The 13063-nt window shown below is 52.1% G+C and overlaps 5 protein-coding genes across 5 annotated transcripts; 1 reads left to right on the top strand and 4 right to left on the bottom strand.

The window, feature by feature from the left end:
• Positions 1–495: 495 nt before the first annotated feature.
• On the bottom strand, positions 496–1758 carry NCS54_00508900 (Hypothetical protein; the record flags this gene model as incomplete). Its single annotated transcript, XM_053150605.1, has 1 exon — positions 496–1758. The coding sequence occupies one exon, from the start codon at positions 1756–1758 to the stop codon at positions 496–498; it is 1263 nt and encodes a 420-aa protein (XP_053006580.1).
• Positions 1759–4046: 2288 nt separating this feature from the next.
• Positions 4047–5247, bottom strand: NCS54_00508800 (Hypothetical protein; the record flags this gene model as incomplete). The annotated part of the gene is made up of 4 exons (XM_053150604.1): positions 4047–4806; positions 4858–5004; positions 5072–5171; positions 5211–5247. 4 exons carry the CDS (start codon positions 5245–5247, stop codon positions 4047–4049), a joined length of 1044 nt encoding a protein of 347 aa, XP_053006579.1.
• A 948-nt stretch (positions 5248–6195) lies between these two features.
• NCS54_00508700 (Inheritance of peroxisomes protein 1) lies at positions 6196–8597 on the bottom strand (the record flags this gene model as incomplete). Its single annotated transcript, XM_053150603.1, has 2 exons — positions 6196–8285; positions 8339–8597. The coding sequence occupies 2 exons, from the start codon at positions 8595–8597 to the stop codon at positions 6196–6198; spliced, it is 2349 nt and encodes a 782-aa protein (XP_053006578.1).
• A 1341-nt stretch (positions 8598–9938) lies between these two features.
• NCS54_00508600 (Hypothetical protein) lies at positions 9939–11231 on the top strand (the record flags this gene model as incomplete). The annotated part of the gene is made up of 4 exons (XM_053150602.1): positions 9939–10101; positions 10129–10235; positions 10288–10460; positions 10511–11231. 4 exons carry the CDS (start codon positions 9939–9941, stop codon positions 11229–11231), a joined length of 1164 nt encoding a protein of 387 aa, XP_053006577.1.
• Positions 11232–11699: 468 nt separating this feature from the next.
• On the bottom strand, positions 11700–12906 carry NCS54_00508500 (Ubiquitin thioesterase OTU1; the record flags this gene model as incomplete). The annotated part of the gene is made up of 2 exons (XM_053150601.1): positions 11700–12493; positions 12546–12906. The coding sequence occupies 2 exons, from the start codon at positions 12904–12906 to the stop codon at positions 11700–11702; spliced, it is 1155 nt and encodes a 384-aa protein (XP_053006576.1).
• Positions 12907–13063: the final 157 nt, after the last annotated feature.

The raw sequence follows: 13063 nt of genomic DNA, 5'->3' as shown, positions 1-13063 counted from the left end.
CGAGCGATGGCTCTCACCTTGATCTTGCCGGTGTGTTAAGCGAATCACCTCTCCCTTCATGACCATTGTGTGGTGAGGACCCTCGCATTGGTCATCTTCTGTCATTCTCAAAATTGAGACGTCAGTTGGCTTTAGTCCCACTTTGTCACGTAAAAACATGGAAGATTTTCCAACTTCGTCATCGGCTTTGGCCGGCTTAGCATTGACGCATTAAGCTGCAAGGTGAAAAAGGACGCAATTCACATCACACCGCGGTCAGCAATTTGCAAATTTAGTGCATTTGACAAATAAGCCATCGAATGGGTGGCAGCTTTTGATTAATTCATTCGCAGAGGTATCCAAAATTCTCATCAACGCCAATTCCATGCACAATTACGCTACCATGCTTCCTCATGTAGATCAGGGGGCTCAGATCGTCCTCCTCACAACTCAATCTGTTGTGATATGACTGATAATAATGAGCATCACGGCTCATTGAAATAGATATCCCATCTATTACATGTGAAGCTCATCGGACCTTGTGGTCAACGAGCGTCGAAGGCCTCCATAACTCGACAAAGGACTCGGGTACTCGCTCAGGGGCGATACGATATCGGCGACGCTCGACCGGGGTGACACGACCTGGAAAGAAGGAGTCGATGGCACAAAGGATTCCGGCTGTTGCTGTCGCTGCTGCTGCTGATGTTGTCGCTGTTGGTGTTGTTGCAGTTGCTGTAGATGTTGCTTCTGCTTCTTCAATTGCTCCTTCTGCTGCTGCCGTTGGTATTGCTCTTGGATATCCTTTTGCCGCATCTCTTCTTCCCGGGATACGGCCCATCCGACGGAGCCTTGCTGGAAATCCGGGTGAAAACTGGACTTGGGAACTGCTGTGGGCACCAGCACGGTTCCATGAAGGTTGACAAGCCGAGGCCCCTGGTACCACCACTGATCTTCGAAGCCGTTGTCCACTGTCATCAGAGCAGTGGCAAGAGACTGGATATCTTTGGCCTTGCCTCGTTGCCGGTCATCCGATTCAGGTCGACGCACGGGTTCTCCGGGGAATTCAGGTCCCCATGTTGCTCGGATGCTGGCCTCGCGGGAACGGGACTCGCCTCTTTCACCATCGTCGCCCTCGTCGTCGTTCTCATTGTATCCCATAGGAAAATTCCACGTAGACCAGGGCATGTCATCCTCCCCAAGACGGTACTGGTTCGGGGTTGCCGGCAAGGCCTTCCAGAGTTGAGGTACATCCTGGGTGTTAGAGCCCGAACCAACATCCCAGGGACTGCTGTTGAATGGAGGGGGAGCTGATCGACCCCGTTCGTGCGAGCTTCGACTCATCGACCTTGAACTCCCTCGAACCTCTTCCTCCTCCACCTGGGGTTGCACTGGTGCCACTGGCGCGTAATATTCATGGATGTAGTGTTGTTGCTGCTGGACGGGTTGGTATGGCTGGTACTGGGCTGCTTGTGCCGGGGCTGCTGTTACTGGGTCCCTGTTGTAGGTGTTGGGTGGGATCTCGTTGGTGTAGTAGGTTAATTGATGTTGTGGTCGGGTCTGGGGCTCCTGGATTTGTGGTACTGGTTGTTGGTAGGCGACCTGGTATTGTGTTGGGGCGGCGAGGTAGTTGGTATTCACGGGAGGCAACTGTCGAGGGAATTGGTTCGCTCGATCCCGCATGCTCTTTGAGATGTATGTGATGTGGCGATCTTTCGACAGATGCTTGGGCCATGACACCCCGAGCTCGAAGTGGACGTAGACAGTTGGCCGGTCCCCCATGATGACGGATGGTGGGAAGATTGTTAGATAGAGAAGGGAGGAAGAAGGTCTTCAACGAGACCTGGACCAGAACGGTTGGCGATGGCGTTAATTTCGGGAGTGAACTGGTCGTGTCGACTGGAATGTTCAGTGAGGGGGCGAGGCGTTGTGGGTATCAATGAGCCAAGAGATAAAGAAAGGACAAAGGAATACGTTGGAGTCTCAACAAAATAGGTGGAACGTGGGGTATTTGAGATGATCGGATAGAAGAGAGGGAGAAGGATAAGAGAACGACAAGAGTCGTTGACAGGGTGGTGAGATGAAGATATGCAGCTGGCTGTTGCTCCAGGAGTGAGGCTTAGAGTTGTTCTCCGCCTCAAGTAGTGGGTGGTCGCGCTCGCGTGCCCAAACAAGCCGAGGCAGGTCAATAAGGTTATTACACCGAGAGAATGGATGAGGGCGAGAGACGGGGCGAAGCCCTGCTCAAGTATGGCCAAGAGTGTTTTGATTTGGAATGGATGGCGAGGAACATCTAGCCTCCAGCCCGACATGGAGACCAGAGTCGGTCGGAGGAAACAACCCAATCCCTGCTTTGCCACCTGACCTCGCAAAAGCTGAGAGATGGTCTGTCTTTCGGCGCCCACGGCTGGCCACAGCATGATACAGCACAGCACCAGCACCAGCTCTGCACATGCCTGGCGGGGGGGACTTTTGGGAGTCCCCTGTTTCGGCGGAGCCTGTTAGAGGAGACCTGAAGGAGCTAGGGATCCCACGAGCAGGGGAGGGCGAGGATCTGCCCTTGGCGTTTTGTGGTGGCACAGTGTCGTGCTGAAAAATGACGTCCCTTGATAGAATTAATCAATCAATAACGAGTGAATATTCCAATAGCTCCCCGCTATGACCCAAACGAGCGCAGGACAGCAAGCCCACCTGAGTGTTGGGGAAATTTACACGAGAGAAGCAGTCGAGGCTTGTGGCGAAGACAGAGAGGCTTGCCTTTCTCAGCTGAGGTTGCACAGCTGTGTTTGGCTGCGCGATGAGCGAAGACCCGACGGTAATTGGCAGATCCCCCTCTCACTCGCCCCAGGATGCAAGGGCCCCCCGCCACGAATGCGCTAGAGATGATCGAGGCTCGTAGTGTGGCCGCAGGCTGTGGCGAAGGCCTTCCCGGACAGGGAGCCGCCTTTCGAGCTGTGTTATTTTTGGCCGAGGTGAGATTAACGAGTGAGTGCGAGCGTGGCGGAGGTAGTCGATGTTAAATTATGGGCTTTCTCTGACAGTAAGAAGGAAGGAGGAAGAATAAGCCTGGGCCAGCAGGCGCGTGGTGCTCACAAGAGCATGATCGTCCACCGCATTCATTCTAGAATTGTTTCCCCGGGCCCTCGTCCCGTTGACCGCCGCATATGTAGCCACCCTTGATGAAACACTGTTTGTGATTATGAGACGAATAGTCGCGCGGTAGCAGACGCATAACAAGCACATTTAAGCACTGGCTTGCAGATTCACCGAGCTTATTGCTTAGCCGACTGGGGACGAAGGCTCCGATTCCCTGTCATCGGCCCTCATGCTGCCCCCTTTGGAGGATCAAGGATGTGTCTCGTGTATAGCTGCAACCTGGTCATCGTCATTCCTGCTCGCAAGATCTCGCTTCTGATTTGTCCGATTACCCGGAGCTTTCATGGCGGTTTTGTTTGGTGCATCCTGCAATCTGCATTAGCATTAGACTCATTTGCTCAAACATAAACACATGATGAACCCGCCGGTATATCGAGCCTATCTTGATTCTTTGCTAATTCTCGTCTTTCCTTCTAAGTTCCATGGCTGAGTTGAGCAAAGGAGGCACAAGCTGGTGTCGCTATAAATGTGTCTCACGTCAGGTACCTAGGCAGATAGGCACTCCCCTGTGCGCAGGATCCGACCAGTTCGGGGACCAAAAAGCACGACCACCTGTTCTTAGTGCGCCGCAGTCTGTCATCGATAATGACGTTGGGGCTATGGATGCACCCTAGCCTGGTGGTATGGATCTCGCACGTGGATTTCTCGGAAATTGGGCAGAGGACGGCCGACTTCAGGTACTTATTCAACCTCGCTTGCCAAATCATCAAGGGGTTACATGTCATTGACCACAAGGGAAACTTGCGGACTGTTTGTAGAGACCATGATTCGTTCTATATACGATAATGAAAAGGGTATTCGCAAACTTACAGTGAACAGCAACTCCCCAGAACAAGCATCCTTCTTCCACCCCCCCCCCTATCCAACTCCCCCAGTCTGACAACACTTGCATCCCGCAGCCGCCACAACTCCTTCTAGACAGTCTCAATATCTGACTTGGTTCTACTGTTGTCCCTCGTCGTTGTATCATCGCTCGTCTCCCAGAACCTCTCCGTCGTCCTACCCTTGCCTGTCGTCAGCCCAATGATATCGAATGGGTCAATCAGCGTCTGCCAAAATGGCCTGGGATCCTTGAACCCGGGCCCTTCCACCTCAGTAATTCCATCTGGGGCAAGGTAGATCTTGTTGCTTTTGGGGAGATATCGTCGTGGGTGCCGCACATTGAACATGACGGTGTTGATCAGCATCACAGCTGCCTCGAACACGTAGAAGAACCACTCGTATCGGACAACGGGGTTTATTGTCGAGGGGTCAAAGCCAGGGCCGTATCGGAGCTCTGCCACGCTGAAGTACTCGATAATACGGTAGATGGTTCGTGCCAGGATTAACGTTGTGCTTATGTAGAGCGTAATGAGCGAACTTTGGAGCCGGTCGTTTCTCACGCCATTTGAGATACATTGGTGGTGAAATACTGTCGCTAGAACGACGAAAAGCACCAATACGATGACTTGCAAAAGCAGCGAGGCCTTGATGAGCGCGTGGCCCGTTTCGATCGCCTTGTCAGACAATGACTGGTTGGCCGAATAAGAAGCACCCCATCCATTAAGACTTTCAATGATTGCAGAAACGAAGCCAAAGGTGGTCAGGACTCGTCCAGGGTGAATCGGTGAATGGTAGGGAACGTAGTACAAGATGCGGCCAAGGATGTGGTAGTTCTGCAGCTCCAGGAGCGGTCTGTTTCACATGTCAGTCTTCGTGAACAGCATAAGCACCATGGTGACATACGGGGCAGCGTATGTGATACAAATGCTGGCGATGAAGATGTTGAGGTTGTCATAGTGGAACGCTCCATACTCGCGGAGGGCAAAGCCGGCTGTGAAGAGTAGGCAACAAAAGGAGAACAGAGGTGTCAATATCCAGCACTTATAATGGCTATCACATAGTCAGAATCACATAATTCGATGCTCCAATCATTCAGTAGCATGGTAGGATCACTTACAAAGACTGCCATGCATGGACGCATCCTGAAGCGCAGAAAGCGATGCAGAAGAAGATAGCCGCGCCTTTGTTGGGGGCGTAGAACCAGTAGCTTCCATCCACTAATAGAAACAATGTTAGTCACTTAAGAATAGACGGACCCAATAGAGTATACTTGCCGTATTTTCCGTCAGACATGATGTCAATCTAGTGTAGCACTGAACTCGAGTCATCAAGTTACAGAGAACTCCGCCAGGATTCTTGGAGTGTTACTCAAACACAATAATGATAAAGCCAAGACTGACCGTTCTGCCCTACCAAGCGAAGGGAACTCGACATGGTTATATAGCCAGCCATGATCAGAGAACTAACACTCAAATCAACCCCAATATCAAAGTGCCAACTCGCAATATCATCCCCAATTCAGCCCTGTGACACTGGTGGCCAATCGCGTTGGATGCGAGGAATACGATCTCCAGGTGGGCGGGTCTAGGCAGATCAGGCAGAAGTACCGCACCAAGCCCAGACATGTACTTTCACGCGTTTCTTAGCTGTAGGAGTACTTAGTCCCCTGAGATCCTATACTTGGTTCGTGACTCTCGTTTTCCCCGTATCCCTCGCATTGCCCGAACAATGAGCCTCCCAAATTGTCGATCCGACGATAGACGCCAAACAGACCACTCAGAACCTGTTTCCTTTCGATCACGGCCAATACGATGTACGTTCGGGACCAGTCGGCAAGCCTTAGCCATTATTTCTTGGGCTTGGCCGTTCAAAAGAGTTTGGTCTGCAATTCGCAGTATGGCATCACGACCACAGAAAGAATATGGATATGCCTCAGTCGTCTCTCACGATGTCCTCAGTTACTCATATGCATTAAATTGCTAATGTTCTGTTATCATGCCTAGATTCCATGAAAATGAGAGAAAGAGAACGTCAAGCTGCAACTCCATCCATATATCTCAAGCGCAACATTCAACGCCGGCTGATTCCGTTCCGTATCCCCCACCAAACATCCATCTCTAGAATTACAGGTCCTGTGCACGGCTGGGGCATCCAGTCCGTCCATATACATAGTACAGTTGTCATTAAAATCCTCCTCTGGATTACCACTCATGGTTTATGTCGCCCAAGTCAACTTGTTGCTCAGTCCACCCCCCAGCTTCGGCTGTCGTCTGAGGATTCAGGTCGCTCGGCCGTTGCGTCCTTTGCCGCTGTCTCCTCCTTATCATGGCTGTGCATGGCGTGGCTGCTGTGGCGTCGGTGCCCATGATGTCCATGATGCCCATGGTGTTCATGGTGATCGTGGTGGGAACCAATGTGTGGCTCATCGTCGCTCCAGTCGCTAAAGTCCCCTTCCGAATAATCCCATTGAACGGGTATCTGCTCTCCGTCGTCACCGTACCCGTACACCAGGCCCCTCCACTGGCCGGCAACAATTTTCGCCGCAACCTTGAGCATGAGAGTGATAAGGTGGCTTGGGGGCCCAATTATCATCTCGCAAGTCTTGCTGATGATGGCCATGGGCAGGTTCTTCACAGTTTCCAATCTGCTTTTGTACGTCCTTCGTTCCGTGGTCGACACCGCGGGTGGTGTAAAGAGATTCGCAGCTGAAGGCAGTGGAGATAGTGGGCGTCGCCTTACTGAGATGCTGCTTGTAGTGGCCCGGTGCCTCGCGGCCGGACGTTGAGAGTGGGATGGAGGTGTTGATTCGCCATTAGCATCTCCAGGTAGTGCACCAATACTAGAGTCTTCGTCTGAGGCTGTTGGCGCGGAATTAGACGCAGCCGAAACATTGTCCTCCTCGTCCTCGTCCGACTCCCATGCACATGGCATTCCGGAGCTGCTTGCGCTTTCTAGAGCTTTATCTGTCTCGAGAAGTGGGCTCAACAATGTGGTAGTCTTTTGCTCCTCCCTCTCCTCATGGATTTCCTCAACAGGAGAATCTGGCTGAGATGTTAGGGGAGATAGTGGTGCAGGAGCACTGGACGAATGCCAGGACTCAACACTATGAAACGACTCCTCGCTGTCTCGGCGTCGATGTTGGGGTTCAACTTTGTCGTCCTTTTCGACAATAGGTTGCTTGTTATCCTTATCCGAGCTGTCGGAATCGCGCGACACAGCTTCCGGATGCTCAGGCTCTTTGCTTGTGGGGGTAACATTCTCAGATGGATAAGGTTTATTCATTGCCAGCATCAAATGTGGTGGCAAGGTGACTGATCGCGACATTGTAAAGCCAGCAGTCCGTCGGAGTCGAGCCTTCATACGGCCGCCTCGATATCCTGACCCTTCATGAAGCTCGTATACTGATGGTTCGTCCGAAACAGAGGTTGCAGAGAACTGCGGTGATCCACCGTCGGATGAGTTTGTGTAGGCCTCGCTAGAGAATGAGGGGCATCTGTCGACTTTCTTTGTGCCAACTTCGGGTCTCGGAATAGCATCAATCATTTCGACATGCCTAGCCACGCTAATCGATGGTGACTCCGACCGTGTTCCTGACGAATGGGGCAGAAAGGGATCCGAAGAATCGAGTTCTGCCGGCCGTTCCAATACAGCGTCGAGTGGCTTGGGGCTGGCTCTTTCAGCCCGAGAGGACATCAGGGCAGGTGACGGAGACCGTTTGCGAAGTCGTGACTCCGATGCGTCCCCGGACATGGATGTATGAAAATCGTCGCTGGATTGTACGCTGTCGGTATGAGCCCTCGACCTCGACTTGGGCACTTGTAGTTGAGGATAAGAGGCTGCGCAGGATGCCGAGCTAGTAGGTCTTGATAAAGGACTTGTTGAAAAGTCGGGATAGTGCCTGTTGCTCAGAGGTGTAGGTGTGGTCGCTCTCCCAACAAAAGAAGACCGTCGAGAGCCCACTGAAGACATTGAATCAAAAGCTGGGGTAACAGGCAGCGATCGTTGCACGGGCGTCCAAGGTCTCCTCGTGACTGGTGTCTGGGGGCGTTCTGGCAGATCGACCGTAAACGAACGTTTGAAGGGACACTCGGTCTTCTCAAACTGAAGTATCTTATCAAAAACTCCCCTCAGTGCCTCAGCTCTGGTCTGATCCTCGGGGTCCTGCACGGGGAGCTCTATCCTCCAGTAATTTGGTCGTCGAATCTGTAAGACGAATTTGCTATTCACTTCGTCGATGCACCAGCACTGGCTCTTGGGCAAAATGGGCTGTAGTGCAGAACCGCAGTTCAGGAAGGCGACGGATCCGGGGGCTCGGTAGATACGGAATGGACCTAAAAAGCGAATTAGTACTGAACGTGAAGCCTTCGGGGAGCTATGGACTTACCAACAGCGATGGTTCTCTCCAGCTGTGAGGACCATGACAGGCTGCCTGGTTCGTCATCGGGACCTCCAGGGCTCCTCGAGAGAGCTCTCCCAGAGGCTGTAAAGGAAATGATTTTGGCATTGGGATGGTTATAGAGTGTTTCGACCAAGCTGTCTGAATCAGGAGAGCCAGCATTCATGGCCGCTCGTAAAGGAATCGGTGCGGTCGCAACTCGTCGAGGGGCCCGGTAGGGGCGAGGGTGCGTCGAATCATCCATCATGAAGGTGATGTGTAGTCGTCTTTGCAGTGGTGCATAGAAATCCTTGGCCTGGTTGTAGCTCAGGCATCTCGACGGGCCGGGTCGAAGCTGCCCCTCATAATTGCGTGACGTCGACGAAGGAGATCTAGATGATGGTCGTGTCGGGAGATTGTCGCGTCGTGAGGAGGTTGTCGTGTACTATCTCCCCTGACCGGCCAACGAGGGAGGGTTTGCCAGACAACTGGAAAGGCAAGGAGGAGGGGGCAACGCCGGATACAGAAAGATTCCTCAACGCAGAGCGATGGGGCACTATGTTCATCGAACGACTTCGATGTCGCAAGGTGGCTAATATGAAACCCACCCTTCTTGTCCTTCTCAACGCAGGAACCGCGGGCGGGTGGACTGGGGGATCCTGGAGAAGCTAAAAAAGCAACTGAGTCATCTCCCTTGACATTCCAAGGCCCGCAGATCCCGCCTACCTGTGGCCCAATCCGGCTAGGGGGTTTACTCCTGGAAATGCTTGAGACCTTTGTGCACAGGCTCTGTTTGGCTGCCCAAGGCGAGGAGTTTTATTAGCCGCTAGGTTCACGGACTTTCTAACAAATCGTACGTTGAAACTGATGATAGATGAACTTATTGAAATGGTTCCATGTCGTTATCGTCAATGTATTAGACGGGATGCTAGACGCGGGAGTGACAAGAGCTTGCATAACCCGCTGCGAACACCACTTAGGCGCAGTATGCTGTCCAACCAGCGACGAGTGGGACACACCAACCAGATGCGATCTTCATAAAATGGACGTGACTGGGAGTGAGAAGAGCCAGTAGAGCACTCTATGTGTCTAAGATCAGTAAGGCATCCCATTACCTATCAAGCACTCAGAGCGATATCCGAAACCCATGTCTCTGGCGAATTTTAAACGCCTGTCGTCTTTCCCGAGCATTTCTCAGGAGCTCATCCCGTCACTGGTTATCAGCTTTCACATGCAACTCAGTGGATAGCTGAAGCTCCAGGGCCAACCAATCTGCAGCAAGCAAGCTGCCTCTGAACACTTACGTCACCTTGTGGTCTCACACATCCACGTCACAACATTCCAAGCGGTTTCGACATCTCACACGCAACTTGCCCCAGCTGTCCCTGAATATCTTTCCTCAATCTATGACTTGCTTTGGAGCTTGAGACACTGTACGCCCTGGACAACTTCGTTGAGATTCCCTGTTCTTCTACCATCGGAGGCAAGCCCCCGCCTTCTGACACTTTGACATCGTGCCACTTTGAGCTACCGTAAGCTCTACCGAAGCAGGGTCGTGTGTCAGGCTAGATAGCTTCGTTCCGAGACCAGCCCTATTCTCCCAACCAAAATGTCGTCTTCCGATAAGATACAGGTGGATAAAGATAAGCTGAAAGAGAAGTTGGAGGAGAAGTTCGACTTGTCCCACTTTGACTTCAATGCCATAATTCGGGGAGCTCAATTGACCTTGGTGGGAGGCAAGTATACATCGCCGGAGATCTGGCTCTTCCACAGTTGGTCAAGCTAACTCCATGTCACAGCCCATCGAGCACTTCAGAACCCAGCACTCTTCACCACCGATCACTATCGTCAAGCTGCTATAGCTGTCGTCGCAGGGCTCGCAATTCGGCTCGTCATCGCTATTCCGGTATGCTCACACCTCAACGGACTCAGAAGCTTCGCAGGGCTAACATGGTCAGATAATTGGTATCAAAGTGTTGATATGGTTCATCTCGCTCTTCATATCCCTTGATGCCGTGACGTGGGATGACAAGCTTGTTGGCGGCCTCGATTTTGTTGCTGAATATGTCCTTCAAGTCCCCTTCTTTTTCATGGCCCTCATGCGCTATGTCGTGCCGACTCTCGATAACCTGTAAGCTTGACCTGGTCGATGTTATCTGAACACTTACCAACCCGCCACAGTTTCATGCAGTCGCTCCAGTGGGTGGATATGACCTATGTCCGCAAGCACAAGAACGATAACCCTTCTGAGCTTCGAGACATGTACTATCCCAATCTCAAGGGGTATAGGGCATCTGATGGAAGGACGCACTCAGAGAGCACAGCTCAAGCTGTTTCAATGTTTCTCTATCGATTTCTCCGCAAGGGCGCGATCTCCCTCGCCGTCTTCGCCCTTTCATATGCCCCTGTCATTGGTCGCTTCGTGCTACCCGCTGCCAGTTTCTACACCTTCAACAACGCAGTCGGTTTGGGCCCGGCATCAGTCATCTTCGGCACAGGCATCTTCCTGCCTCGAAAGTACCTCGTTATTTTCCTCCAGAGCTACTTCTCGTCAAGAAGTCTGATGCGAGAGCTGCTTGAGCCCTATTTTGCCCGAGTTCACTTCACCAAAGAACAGAAGCGAAACTGGTTCCGCAGCCGTGAAGGTGTTCTTTTCGGCTTTGGGTTCGGCTTCTACGTCCTGGTCAAGATCCCCCTGGTTGGTGTGCTTGTCTATGGCATCGCCGAGGCCTCAACAGCCTACTTGATCACCAAGATTACCGATCCTCCACCTCCTGCCCCGCAGATGAAGGAGTACGCTGAAAGCCAACAGAACTGGACAAACAAGCATGAGTTCCTCAATTTGTCACTCGCCAACATCGATTCGGTTCCCAGGCGGGAGCTCCCCGAGAAGACCAACTGAGTCGTTTTCCAGTTGGTGGGCACGGACAAGTCATGCAGCCAACTTGGCATCGGCATCATGAACCGGTTTAAATGTTCAGGTGCTGGAGTCACGTTTCATCAACCCAGGTCTTCAGCGCAGTATCATCGCCGAGTCAGTCAAAGGTTAGGGAACTGCATGGGCATTAGGACTTAGTGGTTCTTTGAAGTTGCCGATTGGGTCCCTTCCGGGGTGTATCACAACAGGGGTAGCTGATCAGGCACTGTCAGGGCTAAGCAACCACCCAGCCACCATGTATGTACAATATGTACAATAGGATTAGGAAGAATAATGTCCTCGGTGCGCAATCAAGGGCGTATCAAGGGAACAGATATTCAATTTGGCATTTCCTGAATCCTCATGCTAGAATGTAAGCCATGAACGTGTGTCGGATGGCTAAGTTAATCTTGTTATCCATGTATATACTCCGTTCAACTATATCCACCCATTTCACCAGTCTGGAATAATAGAAAAGCGCTCGTGGGCTGTGTCTACGGTGTGCTCCCTCATCGCCCTATCCCCCTGTCCTATAAAGTGGCACCCGAACGTGTCACACTTGCGAAGCACATTGTCACCCTCGTCCTGGATCTCACTCAAGTCAACGTGACCTGTCAATTCCGCATGCTTCCGACCCTCGAGCTGACCACTGCCTATCCAATCACACCCTGGGACGTCGCATTTGAGGATCAATCCCTCTGTGTCAGTGTAGTAGTGAGCTGCGTTGAGCTTCTTCACCAGCTTATGGGCCTGCTCAAGCACCTCATCATCGTCTATGGGCCAGACTGTCCGATCCATCTCTGGGGGAAGCGATGGGGCATCGTGGGGGTATTCTGAGTAGCTGAAAGCGACCCTGTCATAGTGTATACCGGAGTATACCAGGATACAGCGATCCCTCTTCTCCTCACCAAAGTTGATGAGATTTTGGGCCTTGAGAACAGTCAGAGCTATCCGTAGAGCAAGCAACCAGGGAGTACGAACCTGGACATCAAATGTACAAATTTGAATGTCAAAAATGGAAGACAAGATGCTCAGCTCAATGCCTCCGCCCCAGCGGTCAGGGTCCTGGATGCTGCGGCAATATTGGCTTGGTGAACTGCCCAGCACAGCCTCCGAGTAGTCTTCCGGGTGCTGCACGATGTAATCTGCCATCATCCTCCTCAGTTGCTGTGCAGGGATCTGCTTTGGCAAGGCGCCACCAAAGGCCGTGAACAGACAGCTATTGTCGCTAGGCATGACTCGAAGCACTACTTCCTGTCAGAGATTATGTCAGAGCGATGGCAGTGTCGCAATACTCACGCAATGTGCCTTCACGTTCTGGCCATGGTACGTTAACATCCTCTGGGCTCTCGTTCTTTTTGGCTGTCCGCAATGTTGTGGTGCGTTGTTGGGCAGCAGCCGTCTGAGCTGGCACTTCGGGAGCAGGTGGCGTCTCTTCGGGAACGATAGTGAGGGTTTCTCCATGAAGGCCAAGAGATCGAGCATTCTGATCACCCTGACTGGGCTCAAGAGTTTTCATTGCCATAGGCGGGCCATATTTAATGCTGAAGCTGGCGATGCCGGATTTGGCCCGCAGTTCATCAAAGACGGCCTGAACTGTTGCATCATCAGACATCTCCAGAATACCGGTACCGGCAGGGCCCTTGTAGCGAGCTCGCATGATTCCACAAGTCTTCGGAAGGCAGTCAACAGAGAAATCACCAAAACTTAGAGGCGCAAAAAGTTCGTTATCGGGTAGTACAGGGGATGGGCAGGTAGGTATGGAGTTCAAAAGGCGGACAACGATGAGGGAGGGGCACAAAGAGAGCCAGCGCAGG

Source organism: Fusarium falciforme, chromosome 4 (assembly GCF_026873545.1).
Source record: "Fusarium falciforme chromosome 4, complete sequence".
Taxonomy (NCBI): domain Eukaryota; kingdom Fungi; phylum Ascomycota; class Sordariomycetes; order Hypocreales; family Nectriaceae; genus Fusarium; species Fusarium falciforme.
This window is presented reverse-complemented; position numbering and strand designations above follow the sequence as displayed.